Genomic DNA, 27963 nt, shown 5'->3' with positions numbered 1-27963 from the left:
ACAGAGCAGCCACTTCCTTTAAAAAGGCCAAGTGTTTATTTTTGTAGGGAATAAAAATACCTGGAATCCAAGAGAGACTCCATGGGACAAACAGAGAGAAAAGACACAATTTTCCTCTAGACAAGATCAGCTTCAAGCAGTGCAAGAAGTGAAGTGCCCCACAGAGCCCTCAGGGCACAAACTGGGGCTCACCCCCACAAATGCCCCTCAGCAGCGACACAGACACAAACAACAACAGGGACATTCCCAGCCAGCACTACACATGGTTTTAGGGACATTCCTACAGGGATCAGGTTGGGGATGCCAAGGAAAATCCAGCCAGAGGATGGGATCCAGTGCTGAGTTACTCCAGTAGTTTCTGCTACATTAAATAGATGGAAACATAGAAATGATAAAAAAATAAACCCTTTGGTCCTGCCCTGCTCCTGCAGCTCCCAGGGGGTCACAGTAATTAATGTCATTAGCAAACCTGCCCTAACGAATGGCCCAGCTGGCTGCCTGGTCCCAAGCACAGGCTTTACCATCCCCTGCTTCCTCAGCTAATTAATCAAGTGCCGTGTGATAATTAAACAAAAATAGGACATTCAGAACAGGTTCTTCCCCCAGGGAATGCCTGGATGTGTGTGAGGGAGGGACAGAAACAGGAACAGCTGGGAGAGATCCCTGTAAAACCAAGCCCAGCCCTCAGCACAGAGCAGAGGGGGTGGGAGGAGAGGAAAACCCCTTTGGAATGTGCCTGGGCACTCCTGGACACGAAACACTGCATCCTGCCTGCAAATTCCTCTGGGCTCTGAGCCTGCCCAAGGCCAGGGCTGCTAGGGGCTGAAGGAGCCTGGAACAGGAGCTTTTCCCCTTTCCATGCCTTTTCCTGGGGGTGCCCTAGCTTTGGGAGCACCTCTGAGGGCTCTCTGCTCCCAGAGGTGATGGAAACAACACCCCCAGGGCTGCTCCTCACCAACATTCCCACCTGGAGATCCTGTGGAGCTCTGGGCACTTTCAGCTCCTGCCAAATCCCACTCTGCAGGACTGAGGAAGCTTTCTGAAACTTCCCAGCTCCCTCCAAGCCCATCTCCTCCTCCATCCCAGTCAGGATGGCTCTGGATCAGAGCAGGTGGACTTTTATGCACAAGAACAGACCAAGAGTAAATCAGACCTAAAAGGTTTTACAAACTGCTTTTCCTCACCCCTAAAGAGGCCATGGAGAACTAAAACAATGGACAACCCAATTATTCCCATTTTTTCCCTGCAGAGCAAACAGCACCAATTGGATTTTCTCTCCCACAGGTGACAACTGCAAAAGAAAACCCCAATTTCAGAACACACATAACAAAGCTCACATTTAAGACACTTCATTTGAAGCTCCATGAGTCCCTCTTGTGCTTCAGAGTAGGAGTTTTAACACAGAATATGACAGGCCACTACAAGGTTACACCTGGTGTAGCACAGGAGACACTGGGAAAAGGCAGGAAGCCATGGAATGTCCTGGTGAAGCCCTGGAATGTCTTGGTGAAGCAGGAGCAGCTCCAAAAAAGGGAGAGTTTTCCACAAGCAGAGCTCATCTGCAGCAAATCAGATCCCTCTTCCCTCCCAGTTCTCCCAGTCACAGGAATCCAAATGGAAAGAACTGCACTGTTCCAAATAAAAGCAGGATTTCTGACTTCACAGAGCATGGCTGTTCCCCTAGGAATAAATCAGTTGCAGAAACTTTCCCCAGCAGCAGCAGATCCCAAATAGCAGTAACAGCTTCTCCATCCCTTCCACACTTACAGGGAGCAGAGGATGCTCCAGGAGAAGGGAACAGAGCTTTCCTGAGCAGCAGATCCCAGCTGAGATCAGGACACTGCAGGACTCTGAGCAGCTCCTCACTTCTGCCACCAAAACCAAAAAGCTTCTCGTTCATTGGTTTTCAAACCATGGGCTCATGGAAAAAGAGGAAACCCTGGAATCTTTTCCAGCTCCTAAATTTCAGCATGAAAGGCTTTTAATACTCTGCAGCCTTGGCCTGAGCCTGTACACATGAAATCCAAGAGGTTTAAAATACATTAATTTTTGGATTTGGCTCTGGAGTTAAAAGCAGCAAGATTACTCCAAGCTTACAACACTGAGTAACCTGTGGTGGTTGTACATACTTGTAGCAACATTGAAGTTTTGTGGAGACAACCTTTTTAGCAACAAGGAGAGATTATTAAACTTCTCCAGTGGCAATTCCAAAAGCAAAGCACCAAACACTTCCAGGAGCCTTCTGCAAGCTGGATTTGTACAATAATTAACAAATAGCACCTTTAAGTCTTTCAGCAGTCAATCAAAACCCTCTCTAATTTTGGATTGCTAATGAAAATTAGACAATTTATTAATAATATTCAAAGAACTGAAGATCCATAGAATAATTGGTGCTAAAAATGCCTGTCTTGGTTCATGTTCCATTTTCTCTCAGATTTGGGGATGAATGATGGCCATTACCCCCTGGAAAGAAAAGGCAGGGCTGATCCATCAGTCACACCTGGGTCAGTATTTCCAGGATTTAATTTTTAATCAATCACCCTTGTAGCTCCCACTCCTTCCTTGACAACAACTTCATTTAAGTCTGACAAACCCTCAATACTAAAAAAATTCCTCTTTGCCATTTCAGGCAGTGGAGAAACTCTGTGTTCTCTTTTTCCTTGGATCTTTCATGTGCTTTATAAGATAGGTATTTTCCTACCCAGAACAGCCACTCAGGGAGGTTTTGGTTGGTTTTTGGACACTGGATCTACCCAGTGATTTCACCATGGGTTAAAAGCACATGAGCAGAGTTATTGCACTTTCTGGTGCTACAGTAGAGTGTTTCTACTTTCTCTGGAGATTGGGAAGCCTCAAATATTTTCAGTTGGCTTCCAAACTTTTTATAAAAGAGAAAAACTGATTTGAAAGCTTAATGGCAGCACCTAATTGAAACAACAGCTTGAGAAGAGAGCAGAGCAGCATCCTGAACAAAGGTGCACAGGGGGATTCTGTGCAATTCAGCACAGAACAAGGACAGTGGCACAGCTTTCCTGGAATCCTTCAAGCCACCAAAGCCACACCAGAATCTCAGAAATGTCCTCAGGCCTTGACCTTGATAAGCAGCACCCTGAGCTTATCAGGAACATTGGCTGCTCCCAGGGCTGGAGTACAAACTCTGGGGTTTAGCCACCAGCCCTGGAATCTGATTTTTCTTGCCTGAATAACAACCCAAGTGGAACACTTTTGTTATTGACCTTTCAAAGGAAGATATTGATCCAAATTGCAGCCAGGCTGGAAAGTGACTCTGATAAAAGCAACTCTCTGTAATCAGGGAACTTGAGAGGAATTTTTCCCAGGGATACACCTGGACCCAGTCCTTGGGGCTGTGCCAGAGCCAAAGCTGGGAATGCTGCCCTGCTGGATTATGGAGTACTTTGGATTTATAAGTTCAGCCTCTAAGGGAGCTCCTGTTGTGCTTACAGGGAATTCTACATAAACCTCTTGTTCAATTCCTTACCTGCTGATTCCCTGCTGTTGAGTTCAAGTGCTGCTACTGATTCTCTGATTCCAGGAAACCTTTAGGCCTGAACTGTTGATAATTCCACGGCTCAGTCTGGGAGGATGCTGCACTCTGAACCGTGTGACTCAACAGGAGAATCTGCCTCATTTAATTTCATCCTGACCCTTTTCCATCCCCAGCCTCCACGCTGGTTGATTTTAGTTTTAGATCACTTCATTTTCTATTTCAGTTTTTCTCTGTGTGCTTTAACCATTTAATAAGTAACACAGTGAACCTTGCCAATGAATTTGGTCACACTTTTTTATAATCAAACCTGCTTTTGCCGATGCCTCTCCCAAGGATTCTTTGGGTGACCTTCAAGCACTCATTTGTGACACCCAATCCCTGGGAGAGAAGTCCTTGTTTCTTCCCCAAGTTCATTGCCATGAGAGATACTGTTCATGAAACAGACATAACATCCCTAAAGTTCCCGGAATCTGAACATTCCCAAGAATCACTCAGCAAGTGATTTTATCATTTCAGGCCCCATTTCAATCCAGAACACAGCTCCATCTGTAATTGCTGTCTCATCAATGATTCCAGCTTGGAACAGAGTTACCCTCTTGCTTCAGTTTAACCAAGATCATAAAATAAGACAGAAAAATTCCACATAAATGTTCTGCTGTCTTCCCTCATTTCCAATTCTCCCTCTTATGACAAATCCATGTTTTATGGGCTGGCTCTGCACTTCCATCAATAAAGGAAGCCCACAAAAGCTGGTTCTTCAAGAGGTCAGCTTGGAAAGAAGCTGCTGAACTCAGGGGAACAGCAAAAACCGTGGAGAAGCTGCAGCAGAAGAAAACCTCCTCACAAACACTGACTACAGACAGGACCAACAGCACACTGCAAACTCCAGCACAAAACCTGCAGTGGCCTGGCTGGACATGGACACAGTCTCAGAGAAGGCACAGGGGGCTTGGTTTTGTGTAACAAATATGCATAGGAAACAAAACATGAATCAGTTCTGCTACAAGGCAAGGGTCCATGCAGAGATTCATTCACAGCTAAGAAAGGTTGGGGGCTTTTTATCATTTGAAGACAGACTGATTTTTTTTCTGGTTTTAAGATGACCTTGGACCACCACAGAGAACAGAGGGATTTGCATCCTTCCTCCTGCAGTTACTGCCCAGCTCCTCCAATGGAATTGGCAAGATTTCTTCCAGCCTCAAACAGCAGAGCTGGCAGGCAGCCCTAACCCTCAGAAATGCACGTGTTGCCACTGAAAGCCAAGTTCCCAGGAATGCCAGGCAGGCTCCTGGCAGCTCTGCATCACCTGAGCTGCAGGAGGTGTCCCCCAGCAGCTGCTCCCCCAGCCCTGCCCACCCCTACTCACACTCAGCTGCAAATGGGGGCTGCAGCAGCTCCCCAGAGCTTCTCCCAGCAGCTCCCAGAGCTCATCCCTGGTGCTGAGCCTGCCCATCCTCCCTGGAGGCTCTGAGATCCCGGGGCTGGGCTGGGCTCTCCTTGTGCTTCTGGTGCCCCAGGGAGGGGCCATTGCTCAGCACAGGGGCTGCTCCCTCTGCACAGTCCTGAGGAGGAGTTGGGGCTTTGGCAGCAGCAGCTCCTGCCTTGGGTGAGGTGCAGCCTTGGCTGGGCAAGGGGCCGTCGAGGATAGGGAGTTTCTGCACAAATAGAAAGGCATAAAAACAAATAATTAATACCTAGATGCCAGAAAGGGACAAAAACCAGGTGTCAACACAACAACAGCCCTGTGGCACTGCCTCTTTCCCAGCTCTGAAATCCAGCACTGAAGTAGCTGGACACAAATCCTCAAATGCCTGACACAAACATCAGAAATACCTGGACACAGATCCTGCCATGTCTGACAAAACATCAGTGTTTCATTAATAAAGCTGAAGTTTTCAGCATTTGCATTACCCCAGCAAAGGACACTGATGTTCTTCTCACCGGTGTATTTTAAAAACAGTATTTTAATTTGTTGGAGGTGTTTGGGGTTTTTAACACACAGAGGTTTTGTGGGCTTTTTCACCCAGCTGGTTGATTCATGTGGTTTGATTCATCTGTCATTTAGACGGCCTTGGTGTCAGCATCTCCTGACCTCAGCCAAATGATTCTGGCAGTCCCTGAAGAACAGGGACAAAACAAAGCTTCAGCACCTTGAAAGAGCATAAACACCAGTTATTGTGATGGAGATTTAATAAAATACAGAACATACTGTATTTATGTTGGGAGTAAAATAAGGATGGTATTTCCTCTGAAATGAAGGGCTGACTTGGATCCTGGCCCTACAATAGTGAATGGCAAAAAAAATCCCCAAAAAACAACCCCACTCATATTTTTTAAACTAAAACTTCAACAGGATTCTTTTTACTAGGAAAGATATGAAGAGGCATCTTTGCAAACATTGTTTTAAAAGCTGTTTAATAAATCTGCACGAATTGTCAGTAAATTTATCTGATTTGTTTTTATATGATGGGAAGAGGGGAAATAAATGCTGATATTTAATGGCCAATATTTATATTAAAATGTTTATATTATATATGTATAATTTATATATATATTTCTGGAATATATGTATAATGTATAATTTCCATATTTAATGGCCAAAATATATATATTTATATTTTATATATATGTCTAATTTTATACAATATATTTATGTAATGTATAAATATATTATATATATATATATAATATATCTCTATACTGAAAAATTTATAAATTTACTGGAAAATATTTATATAATATATGTGTAAAATTTTAAACCATATATTTATATTCTATATAAATATAGACGTGTGTTTATATATAAATACAATAAAATATTATTATAATATATTATATAAAATATAATATAAATATATGTATTTATATAATACATGCACAATTTCTCTACTTGATGGCCACTATCTATATATTTATATAATATATATGTATAACTTTATACCATATATTTATATTATATACTTATATATTATAGATAAAATACGCATGCATGTATTTTATATATTATATACTTATAAAATATATTAAAAATAAAATACACATGCATTTATTTTTATAGATATATACATGTACATACATGCACATGTACAAGTTCTGTATTTGATGGCCAGTATTTATGTCTAATTTTATACCATATATTCAAACAATATATATATTTTTAAATATATATACCATATATCTATTTTTTAATATATATAAATATTTATATCTCTATTTATAGTATATATTGAAAATACATGTACAATTTCTATCATTAATGGCCAATATTTATGCAAATTTTATACCACATATATATTATATATATATATTATATTTATATTATAGATATAAAATACATGTACAATTTCTATATTTAATGGCCAATACTTATGTACCACTTTAGACAATATATTTATATATATACTATATATATATATATTTATATTTTATATATAAAATACATGTACAATTTCATTTTTAATGGCCAATATCTATATTTTCTATTATAACATTTATATGATAATGCCAATATTAATGTCAGTTAAGGTTTCCCCACCCCAGGGGATCTGCAGCCCCGTGCCTCACGTTTTCCAGCTCGGATGCGTTGTCCTCCAGTGTCACCTTGTGGCCCAGGCAGCTCAGCAGCTGGTCCAGCACACACTGCTTGGGGTGCATGCCCTTGTCAAAGCGGTTGTACATGCCACACCAGAACCTCAAAACAGGCAACAAAACCAGAAATTAGCAGCTCACTTGGACATTATTGCTAACAGATAGATGTTGGTTAATATTTTTAATAAATTGAGATTAGGAATTAATTTTAAAACCTGTCACATGCTTGGATTACTCAATTCAGGAGCAATGGGTAAGTTCTCTTCAAGTTAAAAAATTGGCAGTAAATATTCAAATAGGATGAAATTTATTTTTTTTTAATAGCTGATTTATTGGAAGCTTGGGCAGCTTATCTTCCACTCCTTAATTTTCCCCCTGGTGATGCCTCATATTTTATGTTTTTCAGATTCTATTCTACTTTAGTGTGTGGGTCTGGGCTTCATATTATGGGATGGTGAGCTCTCTGCACAGAGCAGGGAGACAAAAGAATTCTTTCTCCCGCTGGGGACCAAGGACAAATGATCCAAATCTCAGCCCCAGGAGCACAAACAGCGTGGGCTGGAGAGAGAAAAATAATCAGGATGGGACTGCCTGGGCTAAAGCTGGAATGGGACAATGAACTCCAAGGTGCAAATGGAGCAGAACTGATCCCAGGGAGAGCCCCCGGGAGCGTTCGTGCATTTTGGGACCATTTTGGTTCATCTTGGGTGCAGCCCTGGCTGGGCTCTGGTGCTGCCCAAGGTGGATCCATTGAGGAGATCCTTTGAATAAATCCCTGCTTTATTCTTTAGCTCCATCCAGCCTCTGTTCCAGGGCAGCCTTCTCAAGGCATCAGCCCAACCTCCCAACTTTCATTTGCACATACAGTACATAAAATCCCATTTTCATCCCCCTCTCTCACAGCAGGGCCCAGGAGTGATGCAGAAACAAAGCCTGGGAAAAACCCTGAACTGGGCACCAAAATTCTTGTTTGAAAGACTTCCTTAATATACATTAAAAAGGAGAAAAAGACGAACTTTTTCAAACACTTCAATGTGACAGAGCAAGCACTCAGGGGGTGTGTGTGGTTCTGTCTGAAGTTCTGCTTTCCCTTGCCCTTCTCTCCACCCTCTTTCTCAACACCAAATTACAAATATTATTTTAAATTACAGCATCTGAATTTATTTCACCTTTGCACTGCTCCTCTTAGTTTATGCCTGAGGAATGGAGGGGAAAAGTAAAACAAGCCAAAACCAGTGCAAATTTATTTGATTTAACCTGTGTTATCAATGAAAGAAGCGTCCCCCTCCTTCCCCTGCTTAGCTGAGCCACTTACTGGAAACTGAAAGGTAGAGTGTTTGGTTGGAGCTCTTTGTAAGCTGCAAATCCTCTGTACAAAGGATTTCTCAACTCCTGCTTCCTCTGTAAGAGGAAAGGCCACAGGGAATGGGTCTTCTCAAAGATTCTGGCAATTACAAAGAACATCTGATCACTAAAAAAAGCAGCAAGTGGATTAATAATTGCACCTGTTGGGAGCAGAATTAGATTAAGGGAGTTAAGAATTATCTGTGTGCTGGATCTGATTGATTTCATAAGCACAGGATATTAAAATGGACACTCTCCTGCCCAGGAGGGATATCTGCAAGTTATTGTTGTGCTCCCAACCAAAACATCTTTTTTGGGATATAATTAATATTCTTTTCTCCCGTAGGTTAAGTGTAACACTGTCTTGATAAATGCTTATGTTCCACAATCTCCAATTCCATAAAACACACCCTTTTTCAGACATTCCAAGGGATCTTTGGCCTGCTGGCTCCAGGAAGCCCCAGCTCACCTGAGCTCCTCCCTCTCCTTGTGGCAGGTGCCCAGGAAGTTACCAAACTGGCAGGAATAAACATGGTCATGGATCTCCAGCAGGAAGCGCTCGCTGAACTCGAAGGAGCAGGGAAACTGCTGCATCAGCTGCCACACACACTCCACAAACTGTGTGAACACTGGGGACACCTCTTTGGGGTCCCCATCCAGGTGGCCACACCTAGAGAGGTGCAAAAAGTAGAATATATCTTCTGTCACCCACAACAAAACGTCCCTTATGTCTTGAACTTTGCAAAGTCCTGAGAAAGTGGCAGAGATCCTCTCCCAGGGATGGCTGCAGGAGAATTCCCAGGTCTGCCTGGAGCACTGTAGATGGGACAGAGCGGGGTCACCACCACTAGAAGTGCTCAAGAGATGTGTGCATGTGGCACTTGGGGACATGCTGGGGGACATGCTGGTTGAACTTCATGATTTTGGAAGTCTTTTCCAACCTGTGTGATTCTGTGATTCCATGATTAGCACTCCTCAAACAGAATTTTACAGGTAGGAAAACACCCAGAATTCAAGCCATGATTTTGTAAAGCAATAAAAACACAGTGATGAAATAGCAGCCTTAGCAGACCCTGGTTCTCTCTCACCAATGCCAATATTTTCCCAATGCTTTCTCCTTTTCATTTCAATTTTTGATGGGATCCCCTAAACCTGCAGACAGTTTTGGTTTCACTCCCCCCAGGGGAATGTGCCCCTCTCACCTGTGTGAGAACTTGTGGCCCATTGCAATCCACTCCTTTTCTATCAGGACCTGCAGGTTCAAAATGGGGATTAAGAAAAGAGCATTCATTTCATTAAAAAAGGAAAATTAAACCTTTGATGTTAAAGCCTAAAAAGCTGACAACCTGCTGACCCTATTGCTATAAATATATCCCCAGAAATTAATGGGAACTGTAATTTATAGTAACCAAGGCAATGGCCCTGCTGGAATCAGAACTCATTTCAAAACTATAATTTTGAGAGTTTCTAAGTTGTTAAAATCATAATATATAAATATATTGAGCTCAAAGAATTAACAGCTTAATATTACACTGTGTTATTTAATTTGGAAAAAAGTGTTGTGATATTCAGCAAAATAAATCAGCAACTGGAGTTCAGCAAATGCTTAACAGCCAAAAAGAAATATATGAAGTACAGCTGCATAATGAGGAGTTCAGGATGAAATTTGAACAACTGTGTGGCATTTTTTAAATAGATGACTGCAGTTATAGAAAATAATAACTGTTATAATCTGTTTTCCTTGCAGATAAATACAATAAAATAATCTGTTTTCCTTACAGATTTCTCACAAGGAACCACATGACTAAAGCTGCATCCATCATTACTTTGCTGGATCATATCTGAAGATAATTCCTGCTATCATCATCCAGGTTAAGAGGAGGAAGGCAGAAACTCACAACAAAGTTCTTAGAAAACTTCATTTAAATTGCTTTTTGAATTTTTCCATTCCTTGCACTGCTGATGAATTCATTTAGGAATAACCCCATGTCAGAGGACTTGTGCCTACAAACCATGAGGACAGACAGGGATTTGTCTGTGTCACTGCTCCTGCTCCTGAGCGAAATCCTGTTCTCAGTTCAAGCAGGATTGTTCAGAGACAAAGCCCAGGCAGATGTTTCAGGTGCTGATGGAATTTTAACTGTTAAAAGACTGCAGTATAATCCAGAAACAAAAATAGAAACAATAAAACCAGCATGGAATGCAAAGAAACAATCCTGGCACTGGAAAAAGCAAAATCTGCATTGTTCTGATTTCAGGGACTCCTTCAAGGAGCTCTCCTGAGACAGAGCAACTCTTCAGGTATTTAACCAGAGATGAATGGAAAAAACATCACAGACTGCCCTGAATTCACGCAGGGATGGCTGCAAATGAAGAAGAAGCCTGCACTAGAAGCAAACAGCTAACAGAAAATGAAATGGCTTTTTAAAAGGTGTAAAATTATGCAGATTTGACTGATGGACAGAGGACAGAGCTGGGTTCACCCAATTTCAAATCCCAGCAGATAAGAGGCTTGCAGGACAAACTCCTCCAGCACTTTTTGGTGGATTGCTGCCAGAGCTGCATCCTTTGCTGAGATCTCTCATTAGTGGCTGCCATGTAGACAGTGCAGGAAACAAGGATTTGGGATTATCAATCAGCTGCTGCCGTGCTGCTCACAGCAATTCCAGCTCGTTACAGAACCAAAGCTGCTTCATGTAGGTCACCTACACTTGTCCCAGGAAATGGCTTGAGCCCTTCCCCAGGGCTGCTGGCACTGGAATTGCAGCATGTCCTTACCATGAAGCCTTTGAAGGTCCTGTAGAAGGGGTCCAGGAGGAGGCTGGCCAGGGAGCAGACCTGGGCCGTGCGGTCCCAGCCGTCGGAGCAGTGCACCAGCACGCTGGCCCTCTCCTCCCTCACAGCCTGCCAGGGACACAGCACAGAGCTCAAGGAAAGGCTGTCCCTCCCTGCACCATCCCAGCACCCCAGGGGAATGGTGGTCAGGCCTCCTCTGGCCTGTGGAAATGCACCAGTCCATCAAAAGAAGCCCCAGCTAGAGCAAAGTGCTGCAGAAGGCTGGTAAAAAACAGCCCCTGTGATCTCAGGAAGGCCAAGGATTCCCAGGCTCTTCCTCTGAGGAAAAAATTTGGTGGATGAGTGAAAAACAGTTGGACACCCAGGGATTAAAACTTGAAGATAAATTAGAAGAGTTGATCCCAACCTCCCCCCATCCCATCACTTTTTGCCACTTAGGGCAGGAGAGAAATAAAAGTTTCTGGCTCGTGATGTGGGCAAATTGTGAGACAACCAACGTTTGCTACTCACTCCTCTCACCACACACTTCCTGCACACCCTGTACTACTCCTGAGTGACTTCCTTCCTCCCTTCTGCCTGACCTGCAAAGCCACCACCTCTGCAGAAATAAGAACTGTATTGAATAATCAAATTAATGCCCACATCACATCAAACCAGGAAAAAATAAAACAGTCAAAACAACCCCTCAATTCAAGCAGAGCAGTGGATGAATAACGAGCACAGGGTTAGGAGTTGTTTGCACTATAGAAAGGCTTATAAAGGTCATTTATTCCCACTTTGTGATGTTTCAAATGAGCTCTAATAAAGCCCTGGTACAATACATGACACAGGACCTGTATTTGCCCAGCAGCTGCACGACCCAACATTTTTGGAGAGATTAAGCCAACCTGAACAACACCTTCTCCTCAGAGCCACCTTCCCAACCTCGCAGCAGCCCCCAGCACAGCAGGAGAGATTTTGGAATGCAGCTGGAGAGCAGCTTTACCTTGGCCAGGAAGACACTTGCATCCATCACAGCCTTGATGTGCCGTAACCAGCCCGAGTTCTCCAGCCCCGTCAGGAAATCACTCATGGAGGGGGACTTCATCTCACACACTGGGAGCACACAGAGAGTCAGAACAGCACCCCCTGCACCTCCTCATTATTCCCCTGAAAATTCTAACTGCTTGCAGCAATATCCTGTTCAAAGGACACACTAATGGTAGTGTATCTAAAATTCACAATTTAAAAAAATCGCTGGTTTTCTGGAATTTGGGCCTCTGGAAATCTCCTCCTGCTCTTTGTTTAAAGGGTAACTCATTATTTATTCAGCTGTGTTTCTTCCAGCAGTGAGATGTAACTTCACTCTAAATCACCATCACATCCACAACCACTCACTCACTTCCCAAAGATTTGAACTTATTTCTCTCTAATTTAGAGACAGAAATAACAAATCTAACCTTGAAGACAACTCAGCTGCTCTAATGAAATCCAGCACAGAAAACACTTAGAGTAATAAAGCTCAGAACAGTCCATAAGCCCCAGTGAACAATATTTTATCACTGTTGGAGAAGAACATGGGACCAAGCAAGTTTTTATTTTGCCTCTTCTCCCACCACAAAATAAATCTGCCAGGAAGAGGCAACTGAGGACTCAGAGCTGTGATCAGGCCGCTCTTTTGGGTGGAGCAGCACCATTTTTGTCCAAGGTCACCATGGATCCTGCAGGGCCACCCAGGAGCACCAATTACCCAACTATTTTGAAAAAAGATGAGCATTATGGTGGGTACTAAAATATTAAACTCCTATTTTGGATGACAGCACTTGAATTGCAAAATTGTCCAAAATTCTATAGATGAAACTCTGGGCCTCATTACCCTCTTGATCCCCAAAGCTTAGGTGACTCTTTTGCCCTGCTTTGCATTCTTCTCTATGATCACAATGAGCTTAATTACTCTTCATTTTCATATATTTATACATTAAAACATTAATTTAATACATTTTAAAGGAGTTTGATTAAAAGGAATCAGGAATAAATGAAAAGTTAGAACAAAGTATGTATGAGACTCAAGTCTTTGGAAGATCATGCATTTCAACTCAGAAATACTGTTAATACTCCAAATATAGCAAACCCCAAAAAGCATTTCTGAACAACCTCTGTTGGTTTTCTTTCAATAAGTCATGAAGCAACAATGACTGTCTTAGCTATAAAATGTAATAATTCTCTAACCTTTTTGGTTAGAGAATTATTACATTTTATATATATAATATATATAATAATATATATTTATATATATATATATTATATATATAATATATATAATATTATATATATAATATATATAATAATATATAATTATATATATAATAATATATATATATTATTACATTTTATATAACCTTTGGCACATGCATCAAGGAATGCTTTTAGTATTACTTGCAATTTTTGAACCACTATAAAATCAAGCACAAGAACAAAGAAAATGTCAAGCAGGAAAGCATTTTAACAGCATTAATAATTTCAGCTACCTGAATGCAGCAAACAAAGCAAGATGCTGACTTAGCCTCCATCAGAACACGTTTATGCATGGAACATTTGGATATTTGGCAGGAAGTTCTGTCCAGAGGGGTAAGAAAGACAAACCCCTCCCTGGGCTGTACCAACCTTCCAGCAGCTTCTGCAGGCTGCTCCTCATCACATGGATGTTCTCAATGCCAATGAATTTAAAACGAATGTTTTCATAATTATCTTCATTCTCATAGCCCTTCCCAGCAGCTCTGTTGGCCATGGCATTCAACTGGCAAATTCAAGGAGCAGAAGAGAAAATCACAACAAAATTCAGAGAGGCTGTTTTGCAAGTCCTTTGTTTTTTTTTGTTTAAATCTCTCAGAAAATGTACTGGACAAAGCTGTTACTCAGCTGTACTTCCCCACCTCCCAGACAGTTCTTTCAGCTGTTTCATTAAAATTACTGCAGTTCATTAGTCAGAGGCTCATTAAAACCTGCTTAGGGTAGTATAAACCCCCAGTTTCTGCTATCAGAGACACTAAACCTGCCCTAACTGTGAGTTTACCTAGGGAAATTCAGAGACAGGCACAGGAAAGCAATTTTTAACATTTTTACATACATGGTGGTATAAAAATAGTAAGAAAATTTCCAATTTTCACAAACATACATGCACAGAGGAAATTAAGCCACCTGAGGGAAACAGAAACATTCAAGTTGAGCAGAAAGAACAAAGCAACTGCGAGAGAGAAGCAGAAAAGAAGCCAGTTGCTCTAACAATCCCCAAACCAGTTCTAAAGCTAGCAGGACATCTTTGGTGGGGACAGAAAACAGTGCAGCTCAAACCCCCCAACTCTTACCAATCTGGGCAGCTTTTGGGAAAGAAGAGTCAGACATGGTGCAGACACCTTTAGAACTGTAAAATAACCCCAGTGCCTCAGTTCTGCCAGAGTGGGACAGGTTGGCTTAGAAGGGAAGTGTCATCAATTATAAAGTCTCCCCTTGTCACCAAATGCTTTAGCACAAATTGACACCAGTGAAGGATTTCAGTGGCACATCTCTGCCACTGGCAGCTGTCTGTACCAGAAGAAATGCAAATATCATTGCAGAACAGGGGATCTCTAGGAAACGTCACACTAAAAGACAAAATACACACTGGAGCAAGATGTGAAACACTCCCTATTTTCCCCAAAAAGACTTTTTCTTCCTTCCCCTTGCCACAGTTTAATTAAACTTGTAGTTTATATAAGATAGAAGTTTATGTAAATAACAGCAAGATCTGAACAGTGGAGCAGATTGTCAGAAAGCTCAATTTTCAAATGATCAGAGCAATCTAAATCTTTGCCTTTAAATAACTGTGTGCTATGAAAATTCTTGTGTTCTAACTGGCTTCTAACAAGACTCGTAACCCATATGTTTACAAGAGAATCATGAAAATTGGTTTCTAAACTCAGTTCCTCAAGATGACAGTCATTAAAATTTTCATTTTGCAAATATTTCCTTTCAAATAAACCCTCAGCTCTCAAGTTCTAGCCCCAAATAGCGGGGCTGAGCGGTATTAAGCTCCATCATGAGTCTTATTTTTAAAAGGAAAAAAAAAAGGGAGGAATTGGTTTTCACAGCTTCACTTCCTCCCAGATCTGCCAGTAAAAGCACCTCAGCCTCGTGGAACTGAATCCTGAGGCTTCTCTCCAACACCACTTCCAGTTCTCTCTTTTATCCTTTCGGACTCTGCAGGAAAATGCTTCACTGTCCCAGCCAGGTTCACAACTGCCAATTCCATCAGGTCATCCTGAACACAAACCTCAAACCCGGCTACTCCAGGAGGCAAAAATCCTCAGGTCACTTCACATTCCAGTTGTACACCCTGAACCAGGAGCCCGATCCCACATTCCTGCTGCAGGACCGACCCAGAATTGTGACAGAATGAACTGGAAACAGCACTGCACACTCAGACAAGGGATTTAAAAGCAGCCCAGAGCCCATGGAGGTACCTTTGGCCTCGTGTCTACAACATACATGAAGGGGCAGCCGGGGTTGGCCTCTCGGATGGCCTGGAGCATCTGCTCGTCCTCCAGGCAGCGCGCGCTGAACCCGGCCAGGGGCTGGCTGCAGCGGCACAGGGCGGCCTGCAACACACACACAGTCACCCCTGCTCCACTGCCTCCTCCTGCCCCACAGCCCTCTGGCCCCACAGCTTCAGCCTCTCCTCCGGCCCCACACCCTGCAGAGTCACAGCTGAACTGTCCCCTGTGCTCCTTCTGAGGAGCTGCTGCTGTGGGGGACACACACCGGGACATTTCACAAAGCAACAACCTGGGGAAACTTGGAGTAGTGAGGGTGAGGAGGCTCCACCTGCTCTGCCTGATGGTCACCACCCTAAATCTGAGCAGTTCATGGAATCCCACAATGGTTGGGTGGAAAGGACCTTAAAAATATCTCATTCCATCCCCTGCAATGGGCAGGGACACATTCCACTGTCCCCAGGTGCTCCAGCCTGGCCTTGGGCACTGCCAGGGATCCAGGGGCAGCCACAGCTGCTCTGGGCACCTGTGCCAAGGCCTGCCCACCCTCCCAGGGAACAATTCCTAATTCCCAATGTCCCATCCACCCCTGCCCTCTGGCAGTTTAAAAACACCCCCACTTTCCCTGTCATTATGCTCCCGTACAAAAGTCCCTCTCTCTCCTGTCCATGAGCCTCCTGAAAGTACTGGAAGGCAGCAATTTCTCATGTTTTCCATTTGGTTTCTATTTCCAAACTATTCTTTTGAGTTTTCTTTATCAGTTGTTGCTGTTGCACATTCAGAGCAGCACTGGGTGTATTTTAAGGAAATTTCATTAGTTTCCAGCACAACTCCAGGCAGTGCCCAGGTCAAGGCAAACTTCCTCAGGAAAACAACAATTTGGCTGTGACTGAATTTTCCTAACATCAGCATCTAAAACACTGCTGAGGCAGCAAAGTTACAAATTTACATTCTGGTCTTCAGTGGAAAAAAAAAAAAAATGAAACCTTCACTTATTCTGAACTAGTGGGGATTTATTTCAGGGTGGTTCCTTCTCTTCAATACTAAGAATATCCAGCCAAGTCAACATATAACTCGATAAAACATTGTTCAATATAGCTAAAGAGGAGATTAAAAAACCCCACATCAGAAGGAATTGCTGAAAGCTGATTAAGAAAAAATTCCCAACAGGAAGCTTGGAAAGTCTGCGCTTTTGGCAGCGCTCTGGATGCATTCCAAGTGTTTGCCTTCAGCTCATTCTGTGACTCAGAATGAAAGCCATTAAGAGAAGCACAGTTCTCAAAGGCCTCGAATCTAATAATTATCTTATTCTTTCCTTTCATTAGAAGGGAACTGGACAAAAAGGAGAGCCCTCATTCCCCCCAAGCAGCAGGCAGTGAAGCACTAACATTGTTTTCCTTGTAGAAGTAAGAAAGCACCGGAATCCGCCCTCGGCTCCTGAACCTTGAACTTCCCATCACCACAGCCTTGGTGGCAGCTCGAGGCACCACGATCTCAGGAGGGTATGTGCTACAAACCTGAGGGAGAACAGAGAAAAAAAAACGCAGATATTGCTCCTGAGCACTTCAAAATTAATGAAAAATTAATCTTTAGCTTACTAGGTTACGAGGTATTCAGGAAAGCAATGCAGGAAACAGTCAACTCTGCAGCTGAACCTAAAACCTGGACTGCACAAAGCAGATTCAAAGAAGTTCTTTAAATCCAGAAATGTGATGGAGGTTTCTAAATTAGATTCACAGAATGGGTTGGGTTGGAAGGGACATTAAAGCTATCCCACTCCTTGCCATGGGCAGGGACACCTTCCACTATCCCAGGCTGCTCCAAAGCCCCATCCAACTTGGCCTTGGACACTTCCAGGGATCCAGGGGCAGCCACAGTTTCTCTGGGAATTCTATTCCAGGGCCTGCCCACCCTCACAGCCAAGAACTCATTTCCACAAAAGAGAAATTAACTCAATTTAAAAAGTTGTCTCTAAATGTCATGCAACTTGAAAAGCACTTCCAGCACTCAGATGGAATCCTCAGAGAGCAGCTTCATCCTTTCTCCTCAAACAAGCACGGTCTTTGCAGCATGGACTTCAAAGATAAGCTGCTCTCCAAGCCTGGCTTGACATCAGGTTTGACAATTCTAAAACACAGGCTGGAAACTGTGAGGAAACAGTAAAGCACCTGAGAGTTCCACTGCAGTAAGCAGAGCCTCCGAGTGATTGATGATTTGAGATGGCCACAGCAGCTACTGGAAACAGCACCTCTCCCATCAGAGCTCAATTCAGGCCCCCACAGGCAGAGCCAGGTACAACTGACTGTCACCTTTGACAGCACAGGCTTGTATTACTTCAACCCACAGCTTAAAGTAAAGAAGGTTACCAGGGAAAGGGATTCAGGGATATGAATATTTTGGTGTCTTTCTTGAAGTTGCTTGCCTTGCTTTTCAACAGCCAGGTCTGACTGCACACAGCCCCAGAGGAAACAAAAAGGGAAACAATGTGGAGTAGGATTTTGAACAAGCTTGCTGACAAATGCTTTTGTTTTATCTTGTTTAGATCCAAGTTGGCCTTTCAGGGAAAATAACAGCAGCAGGCAGCTCAGACTGAAATGACAGGGGGCCTTTAGGTAGCAGAAGATCCAAATGAGAAAGCAAAAAAAACCTCTGGTTTCCACTGATGTTTTTCTATTCCTTCCTTCTTCCCCTAGTCCCTCTCCACTCTGCCTCATTTCCCACCAATCCAAACTGCTGCCATTTCCCTCTCTCCTCCACATTTGTCACCAGCCAGGTGGGACAGGCCTTGGAAATACCAAAAGCAGCTCAGGGTACTTGAAGCTTTGCCTAACAGATGGGTTGACATTTCTGCAGAAAAACAAGACTCTGCTCCCTTGCCAGGGGGATCAAACACAACAAGATGACTCTCCTGGAGCATCATCATCTGCAACTCCCCATCAAGATGATGTGCTTTGACTCAGACTAAACGAGCTCCTTCTTCCCCAGAGGCAGCAGCAGGGCTGTCATTAATAACAACAAGGAGATAGTGCATGGAATGGCTCCTCTGGGCAGGAATTACCTCATAGTCCTTATTAATATCTGTTATCTCCCAGGAGTCGTTGGGGATTCCCATGCGCTGGTAATCCAGCTTCAAATCAATCAGTTTCCATCCCATCTCCCGGCTCTCTTTGGACATTTTAGGATTGTAAGAGAAAGCATAAAGCTCTTCAGGTTTCACTGGGAAGGAGAAAGAAAAAGATCAACAAGTCAGAGATGCAAAGATATCCAGGGAGGCCAAAACTTCTGGAAATCAATGATTGAGTGCTACAGAGAAGTATTCAAAGTATTTAAGACTTCCCAACCTTTGACAGATTTTTGGTTTGGGACAGTACCAAGTGCTGAAATTCATCCTGAAATCCTCAGGAATTTCCAATACTCAGTTCTCAAACTGGGAACGCAGGCAAATACATAAATTCTAATGAAGTGTTTTAGCCCAAGCTGGAAGAAGCAATTTCTCATAAGCTAGTGATTTCATCCTGAACTCCTGAATGTAGTAAGCATGTAAGATGGGATTTATATCATAACCATTAAGCCACACATGAAAACATGGATTGAAAGTTCTGTTTTCTGTGGAGAGTTCATACAATGGCTCCTGCACACCTGTAAGGTCAGGGTTCAGCAACAGATTCTGAGACTGGAAAACTTGAGGGATGGCTGGAATATTGCTGTCAGCCCAACAAAGGCTTCAGACTGGCTCTGTCAAGTGCCCATTTACCATCCCAACCTCCTTCCCTTTCTTCACAAAATGCAAATCAAACCAACAACTCATCCAGCTGATTGCCAAGGCAGCTCCAGAGACAGAGGGAAACCTGTCAGAGGCTGATAAAGCAGCTGGGTACCAAGCAGGTAAACCAGAGCTGTCCATCACATATGTGCAAATCATCAGTAATGATGTGCTCTGCCAAAAATCCAGTAAGGGAGCACACTCAGATATCTTAAAAGAACAAAAATGTGCTGTTACCATCCAGAAGTAGAAGAAAAGAAAGCATTTAGACAGTAGAGACCAAAGTAGTAGAGACCAAAGGAAACTGGTGTGAGGCCCTGCAGTGACACTTCCCACGCTTCAGGCACTACCCCAAACCTCCAATTTTCAAACTCCAAAGAGCAGTGACAGTTTTTAAATCTAACACCACAAACCTACGTCATCACAGGCAGAACTTCAGAACTAAGAAAACTCCAAAAAGCACAAGGGGTTGCTGGGAGTAGACACAGGGCTTAATATCAAAATGAAAAACATCTAAATTCAGCAAAGCCCATTTCTCCTACAGGACTTCCAGCCCAGCCCTGTGTGAAGGCCAGCAAGAAGCTGCCTGGTGCCATTAATTCTCCTCCCTCAGCCTGCTGGCACCATCACAAATTGCAACTACAAATGACATCCTTGTAATAACTCAACTCCAAATACAGGTTCCAGCATCCCAAAAGCAGAGGTTGCCAGAGACAGAAGCCAGGTAGGAGCTCAGTGGAATGCTGTCCTGCAAGACAAGTTTGAAGATTCATCCGTGCTGGAATAAAAAGCTGGAGCTAGAAGAGAGCACAGGCTTTTGAGGGTGTCTGGCTCACACTACAAGAGTCACTCCAAGTCAGAGCAGGGTGAAGCACAGGCTCCACTGAGCAAACACAGCAGTGCAGCCTAACCACGCTGCTGAAACACAGCCAAGATGCCAATTTGTGGGATTTGGGAATTCTGTGGATGCCTGGATCGGCTGGAAAGGGCAGAACTGCACACAGCCAACAGCTGGGTGACACAAGGGACTGACAGTGGCCAGGTTTGGGATATGAACTTTGCACAGCTCTCCAGAAGTTCCTCATAGGAGACCACATCACTCCCACTGCCAGAGAGTGACAGAATCACAGAGAGGTTTGGGTTGCAACAGCTCATCCAGTGCCACCCCTGGGACACCTTCCACTGTCCCAGGCTGCTCCAAGCCCCAATGTCAAGCCTGGCCTTGGAACTTCTAGGGATGCCACAGCTCCTCTGGGCACTCTGTGCCAGGGCCTCACCATCCTCACAGGGAAGGTTTCCTTCCCAATACCCCACCTAACCCTGCTCTCTCAGTGTGAGCCCACTTCCCCTTGTCCTGGCACTCCAAGCTCCTGTAAACAATCTCTCTCCATCCATCTTGGCTCCCAAGACTGTGTTTAGTCTGGAAGCAAATGTCCTGCTCCACAGAGCTCAGCTCCCTGAGCCCTGCCATTGTCCCTGCTGCTGGAAGCTGATTCTGATCCCACTCCCTCCCTCCCCAACCCAAGCATGTCAGCAGAGCTTTCCCAGGTCTCAGCTTGGAGCATTCCAGAGATTCCCAGGACACATTCCCAACCCCAGCACCTGGCTGGGAGAGCTTGAGCAGGGAGGTGAACACGTCGTGGCAGTCCCGCTCCTGCCCAATCACAAAGTGAGCCACGTGGAAGTTCTTGCAGTGGATGAGCAGGGGGTACCCAGCCGTGGTCAGGGGCAGCTTCTCCACACTGGAGATGTGGTGGTGCAGGATCTGGAGAGAAGGGAATAAACATCATTTGTCACTGATAAAGCTCTGAGCAGTGCAAGCAGGTAGGAAACTTTTGTAATACAATCAGCTGTTTATGCTTCCTGCAGCTAAGGAGCAGCAGGAAATGAGTTTATTTGTGATATCAAACATAAACTGCACTCAAAACCCAGGGAACTAAAGCAGGACTGAAAAACCACAGATTTACAAAAATTGCTTTTGGAGACAGATGTGCAGCTCAGTTTACCTGGTGCACTTTGCTTTCCTTTCACCTCCATATGAAATACATTCTGTCATTCCCATTTCACCTCAGAACTAACAAAACAAGCTCATTTCAGGCTAAATCTGCACTTCTAAAAGCTGCAAATTCACATTTAATGGTCTTGTATATTGAGTTTTAGATAGAAAAACAAAAGTTCTTTACATTCCTTGAACTGACACTAATTCCATGAGTGAACTCTATGAGTGCATCACCATTGTGCTCACTTCCTTCCAAACCAGCTGTTTCTGGGAAACATTTGGTATCAAAATGCTCTAAAAGACCACTATGGCTCTGGAATTCCCAAACCTGCTCATTCTGGAAATGAGAGCACTCAGTTCCAGGACAAGGGGGAATGGCTTCCCACTGCCAGAGGGCAGGGATAGATGGGATAATGGGAAGGAATTGTTCCCTCCTCTCTCCAGGGCAGGTCCTGGCACAGGGAGCCCAGAGCAGCTGTGGCTGCCCCTGCATCCCTGACAGTGCCCAAGGCCAGGCTGGAGCAGCCTGGGACAGTGGAATGTGTCCCTGCAGGGGTGAAATGGGACGATCCTTCAAGTCTCTCCCCATCCAATCCATCCTTTGAGACCTGAAGCAGCTTTTCCAGGTGTGTTTGCAGCCCACCATACCCATGTTTCCTTCCTGACTTCAGCAGAGGCATCCACGTAGATCAGGTGTGTGGCTGTCAGGTACAGGGTCCCGCTCGCTGCCTTCCTGCTGGCGTAGCGATCCAGCAACTTCACGTTTTCCACCTGCAGCAGGAACACGGCATGAGAACACCACAGAACCCCGCGGTTGCCAGGCTGGAAAAACCCTCTGGGACCATCAAGTTCAGCCTGTGCCCAATTCCCACCTTGTCACCCAGCACACATCCACTTGCTCCTCGGACACCCCCAGGGATGGGCACTCCAAACCTCTCTGGCAGCCCCTTCCAAGGCCTGACCACCCTTTCCATGGAGAAATTCCTCCAAGTCCAGCTTTGATGAAGCAAGACAGAAAAAATTTTAAGTCCCCCCCTGCAACACCAAGCCAGTCTTACACCATAAACTCAAATTATTTCTCCGAGAATTAAAGCCATAAAGGTTAAGCAAACAGCTGTGGTTCAGCACCAGCAAATCCTAACAGGATTACTGGATTTGTAGCCAAGATGATCACAGTTTGTTGCCGTGTGAGGCTGCAGAAATAACAAGACAAAGAACTGCAAAGGAAAAGCTTGTCAGTCTTCAGGGTGATCAACATGTTGCTCTGAAAGGAACAGCCCTCTCCAGTCTGACTTCCCACTGCTCATTCCATGTTAGTAGCTACTTGTAACTCACTTCCTGGCCTCCAAGAGTATTTCATAAACCACACCAAGCCAATTAATAAATAACAGCTTTAAAGAACTCAGCACAGACATAATAAAATATGCTACAGCACTGGATTGATTTTTCTCCTGGCCTATTTGCTGCCTAATGAACGCAGATGGAATTTTTCTTTCACTGTTAAGCAGGAATAATAAGAAAAAATAACTGGATGAACAATGAAAACAAATGTTTTAGCAGTTAATGATAGATTAGTTCTGGGTATTTAATGTGTGAGCTTTCTTATGTCTTAAGTACACATGGAAAATCTCAGCAAATAAACTGGAGAGCTGAGGCCTGGGCTCAGTCGTGTTTTACAGCAGATATAACTATCAAATACAATATTGCCCTTTCCAGGGCACTACAGACATGCAGGACCAGCAGAGCAGCTCAGAGCAGGGAGTAAGGAGCATCCCCAAACTAACCTCCTACAGAATAAACCGAGAAACAATAACCTTCACTGCAGTGAAGGATAAAATTAAATTATCAACTGCTGCCTGAATAAATGCATTTCTTACAGCATTCCCGGAGGTCTTAGTTTGACTTAATTCAATGGGAGAAAAAAAAAAAAAACCAAAAAACAAACAAACAACAAAACCCTTTGGTTCACTCCTTGGGACTGAGAGGAATCTCCGCGCTTTGACAGAAAAACATTCCAGAATTCCCTAAACCACCTGGGGCTCTGCCCAGCACTGCAACCCCCTCCCCACAGAGCGCCACCAACACCGGGGGACCCCCACCCGCAGCCCCGAGGGTCGTTCCGCGGCTGGAGAGCGGGGAAAGCAGGGGCAGCGGCGGCGGGGCCGGGCCGGGGCCGCGAGTTTGGTTACCTTTGGGGTGCTGATGTGCTCCATGGCCGCCCGGCCCCGCCGTGAGGGGCCGCCCCGCCGCCATCAGGGCGCGCGCGCCCCGCCCCGCCCCGCCCCGCCCGCCTCGCGAGAGCCGCGCGCCAGCGCCGCCATCTCGGCTGAGGGCAGCGCCCGGGGAGCCGGGAATGTGCCCGGAGAGCCGGGAATGCGCCCGGGGAATGGGCCCGGGGAGCCGGGAATGGGCCCGGGGAGTCGGGAATGCGCCCGGGGAGCCGGGAATGGCCACGGGGAATGGGCCCGGAGAGCCGGGAATGTGCCCGGGGAATGGGCCCGGAGAGCCGGGAATGTACCCGGGGAATGTGCCCGGAGAGCCGGGAATGGGCCCGGGGAATGTGCCCGGAGAGCCGGGAATGGGCCCGGGGAATGTGCCCGGAGAGCCGGGAATGTGCCCGGGGAATGTGCCCGGAGAGCTGGGGATGTGCTTGGAGAGCAGGGGATGTGCCCGGGGAATATGCCCAGAGAGCCGGGAATATGCCCCGGGAATGTGCCCGGAGAGCAGGGGATGCGCCCGGAGAGCCGAGGATGTGCCCGGGGAATATGCCCAGAGAGCCGGGAATGTGCCCGGGAGCCAGGGATGCGCCCGGAGAGCCGAGGATGCGCCCGGGGAATTTGCCCAGAGAGACGGGAATGTGCCCGGGGAATTTGCCCAGAGAGCCGGGAATGTGCCCCGGGAATGTGCCCGGAGAGTTGGGGCTGTGCTTGGGGAGCAGGGGATGTGCCCGGGGAATGTGCCTGGAGAGAAGGGGATGTGCCCGGGAAATGTGCCCAGAGAGCCGGGAATTTTCCCGGGGGATGCGCCTGGAGAGCCAGGAATGTGCCCCGGGAATGTGCCTGGAGAGAAGGGGATGTGCCCGGGAAATGCGCCCGGAGAGCCGGGAATGGGCCCGGAGATCTGGGGATGTGCCCGGAGAACACGGGGTGCGCTCCGACCTGCTGTCCCGAGCCCTCAGGATTGTGCCCGGAGCCCTCATGATTGTGCCCCGAGCCCTCGGGATGTGCCCGGAGCCTTCGGGATGTGCCCGGAGCCCTCGGGATGTGCCCCGAGCCCTCGGGATGTGCCCCGAGCCCTCAGGATGTGCCCGGAGCCCCCAAGATCCGCCTGGAACTCCCGGGATGTGCCCGGAGCCTCTGGGAGCCCACTCATCCTCCGCTCCATCCTGCTACACTCCCACTCTCTCCCCGTGCCTTTCCCCTCCCAGCACCGGCGTTCGCGAAGCTCTCAGGGAATATCTCAGGAAAAAAAACACTTTTTTTCCCCCTCAAAGCGTGCGGCCATCAGCTGTGCTATCTGGATGGGCAGCAGGCTGACAGCATCTTCCCCTCGAGAAACGGGTTGGAGGCACATTTGTCACTTCACCACTTGTCACACTTCCCACAGCTAGTAACACCTGTCCGTCCTGCTTGCCGTGTATTTTAGATTCCGAGCACGATGCTGTGTCTCGTGGGTGCCCCGCCCGGATCCCGGGGAGCTGCTGGAATTGCTGTTCACTCCTGCCATGAGTGTTGATGTCTCACAGCCCCAAAAACAGCCGGTTCCCAGGAGTTTGTTCCAACAATTGCCCAAAGATTCCCTTCAGGACCTCAGAATGTACAGGTTACAATTGTTGGTGACCTTGTAGCGAGCCTGAAAATGTACAGGTTTGAATTATTGGTGATCTTGTATCAAGCATGAGAATTGACAGCTTTTAATTATACCATAATCAGAATCCCAGGCTGGTTTGGGTTGGAAGGGACATTAAAGCTCACCCAGTTCCAATCCCTGCCATGGGCTGGGACACCTTCCATGGGTGTTATTCCATATTCTATAATTTCTACCACTCGTACAAACCCACACAACCTCAGATCAAGGAAAGAAGACACACGCGGGCTGTAATTCCCTGTCATTCCCCGTGCGGAGCAGCACAGGCTCCTCCTCTGCAATTAGTGGGGGCAGCGCTCGTTAATTAAGGCTTTGTGTTTGTGCTCCACGTGATCCAAAGTCGTTTTTCCCCTCGCCCGGTAGCTTCTCCTGGGGCTTGCAGAAAGATGAGGATGGTTTATAAGATTAAAAATAAACGGAGTGGGAATCACTTAGGGGACCTTGCAGCACTGCACAAAATGTACCTGTGGAATAGCAATGCAGCTTCCTCCTCTTCCCAAAGGAAAGTGCAAAAACAAGACAAAAATAAAAAATGAGGGAAGAAATAAGGATGTGGAGATGAGAAGAGCTAAAGGAACAGCTGCACTGCTCAGCCAGGCACTGCCACCCTCACAGCTTCTCCCCAAACTTGTGCCACAGGGATCAGTTTGAGCGGGAATCTCAGGGAATAAAGAGAGCTGACTTCTTCCAGGGGGCTTTTCCCAAGTCATAGGTGGGTTGTGCCCATATTCTCTCTGAAATCTACATTTATGGAGCCTGAGGATAGGAGGAAAAGGGAGGTATCAGAAGAAAATAAACAGAGAATGAGGCCACGGTGTGAAGCTTAGAAAATCCACTTTGAGTACATCTGAAGAAGCTGAATGCATAAAACCCCACCCAGATCAGAAATGAACTGGACTTAAAAGGGGTGAATCCACCTCTCCTCCAGCTGGGAAAGAGGGAGGGAGGGAGGGAAGGAAGATGATGGATAAATGGATGACAGAACTGGCACAATGCAGGACATGTCCTGTACAAGGCCACCAAAGCAATGTCCCATCCCTGACTGAACTGCTGAGTACACCCCACAGCATCTTCAGGATACCCATTTTTTGCTGTCATTTGAAGTCACATTTATTCCAGAATTCCTGTACTACAGGAATCTGTAACTCTTTTGGTCTTGCTTTGAGTTCCTTACATTGATGCTGATTCTGCCATTCACCCTCATGCTGGACAGGCTTTGTGCTGTGAAAATTTAGAAAAGTGATTTTCTAAATTTATTTTGCAATTTGCAGATCAGTTTGAAGTTCCATAGCTTACAGGAACAAGCAAGCTAAATTGTAGGTCTGGTCTGTTCCCCACCAAGCAATTCCTGTAATCTCACTTTTATTACTCACTCCCCACTTAGGAAGTGTTTAACAGGCAGATAAAATCTAACACAATAAATCTCTATGAAGAAAGCAGCGAAATCTCATGTGATGCAGATGAAAATGACATTTTGGGGGGAGATGTTTGAGAAAAGAACAATTTCTTGTGCTATTTTTACTGCGAGAAGGTGGGAGGGGGCATTACCAGACACCCACACTGAGAGCCAAAGGGGCTGTTGCAGAGCCTTGTCTACAAGTGTCATCGAGAGAATGCTGCCAAAAATACCCTGAGATGATGAGTTTAGATACAATTCCACCCCCAGCACCTGCCCAAACACTGGCTCCTATAATTTGGGAAGCAGAGAGACAAGGAATGTGCAGGGGGTGCCAAGGCCAGCTGAAATACCAGCAGGAATTCAGCCTTTGGAGTTTGTTTTCCTCACTTGAGGGATAGTCAAGAAAGAGCTGTCTCAAAAAGAGCCTCAGGGAGAACACATCCTGCTTGTATTTTAGAATTTTGTCTACCACAAATAGATTGTGAAGTATCTTCCCAGAGAGGAGAACTATACAAGGAGCTTAATCCAGGGAATTTGAGGCTGCTGAGGGGAATGAAAGCAGAACTGGGCAGGGGCTCCTGTGGACTTTAACCCTTGGAACTCTCCTTATCCCCAAGGGATTTTTGAGTGAGTTTTGGTCTCCTGAGGTGGTGTCAGGGTCCCTGTGAGGAGTTGCACGTCCCTGTGTAAGCTGGGCTGGGGAAGGTGTCCCTGCCATGGCAGGGGCTGGATGAGCTTTAAGGTCTCTCCCAGCACAGACCAGTCTGGGATTCTGGGACTATAATTACAGCCTGTGCTGCCAGACCTGAAATCATGCAACTGAAGCTTTTGAAAGTAGCTCATGGAAAATAATCTGTGCTGTTTCTTCCACCTTTTCCTGCTGCCACCCCTGGATAGTGATGATGTTAGCGCCACGAATCTGAGGCAGTGCAGCAGATGCTGGTGTTGGATTTCCATGCCATGGGATATCCAGGGATCTGCTGGACCCAACACAATCAGCTCATCCCTTGTGCTTCTGAAGGAGTCCCACAGGTGCTGCCTCTGAGCTGATCCTGCTGCAGTAACACAAAATTCCAGCCCCTGCTCCCCCTTCCAGAGGTTTTGCAGCAGCCCTGAGCACTCAGCATGCAGGGCCCATCCCTCTCCTCCTCTCAATTCCCCATCCTACAATCAGGTGGAGCAATCAGGTGT

The 27963-nt window shown here is 45.5% G+C and overlaps 1 protein-coding gene and 1 long non-coding RNA gene across 2 annotated transcripts in view; both read right to left on the bottom strand.

Annotated features, from left to right (window-relative positions):
• The window catches only part of LOC140684175 (uncharacterized), a 144068-nt gene that overhangs the window by 7789 nt on the left and 108316 nt on the right, over positions 1-27963 (bottom strand). The window lies entirely within an intron of this gene.
• LOC100231272 (phosphatidylinositol-3,5-bisphosphate 3-phosphatase MTMR8) lies at positions 18-23798 on the bottom strand. The gene is made up of 14 exons (XM_030272847.4): positions 23696-23798; positions 22155-22277; positions 21110-21272; positions 18803-18960; positions 17133-17261; positions 15715-15849; positions 13880-14012; positions 12222-12331; positions 11219-11344; positions 9643-9692; positions 8910-9110; positions 8412-8540; positions 7073-7199; positions 18-5163 (listed from the first exon to the last, which is right to left on the bottom strand). Exons 1-14 carry the CDS (start codon positions 23717-23719, stop codon positions 4936-4938), a joined length of 1836 nt encoding a protein of 611 aa, XP_030128707.3. The 5' UTR covers positions 23720-23798; the 3' UTR covers positions 18-4935.

This window comes from Taeniopygia guttata, chromosome 4A (assembly GCF_048771995.1).
Source record: "Taeniopygia guttata chromosome 4A, bTaeGut7.mat, whole genome shotgun sequence".
Lineage (NCBI taxonomy): Eukaryota > Metazoa > Chordata > Aves > Passeriformes > Estrildidae > Taeniopygia > Taeniopygia guttata.
Note: the sequence above shows the minus strand (reverse complement) of the source record. Positions and strands in the feature narration are given on the sequence as shown.

What these genes read in the sequence shown, in the direction of transcription:
- LOC100231272 (XM_030272847.4), bottom strand. Translation starts at nt 23,719, where the DNA reads ATGGAGCACATCAGCACCCCAAAG. An exon ending in CAAGTGTCTTCCTGGCCAAG is followed by an intron (nt 11,345 to 12,221) that starts GTAAAGCTGCTC and finishes TGTCCCTGGCAG; the next exon opens with GCTGTGAGGGAGGAGAGGGC. An exon ending in GGACCTTCAAAGGCTTCATG is followed by an intron (nt 9,693 to 11,218) that starts GTAAGGACATGC and finishes TTGAACCTGCAG; the next exon opens with GTCCTGATAGAAAAGGAGTG.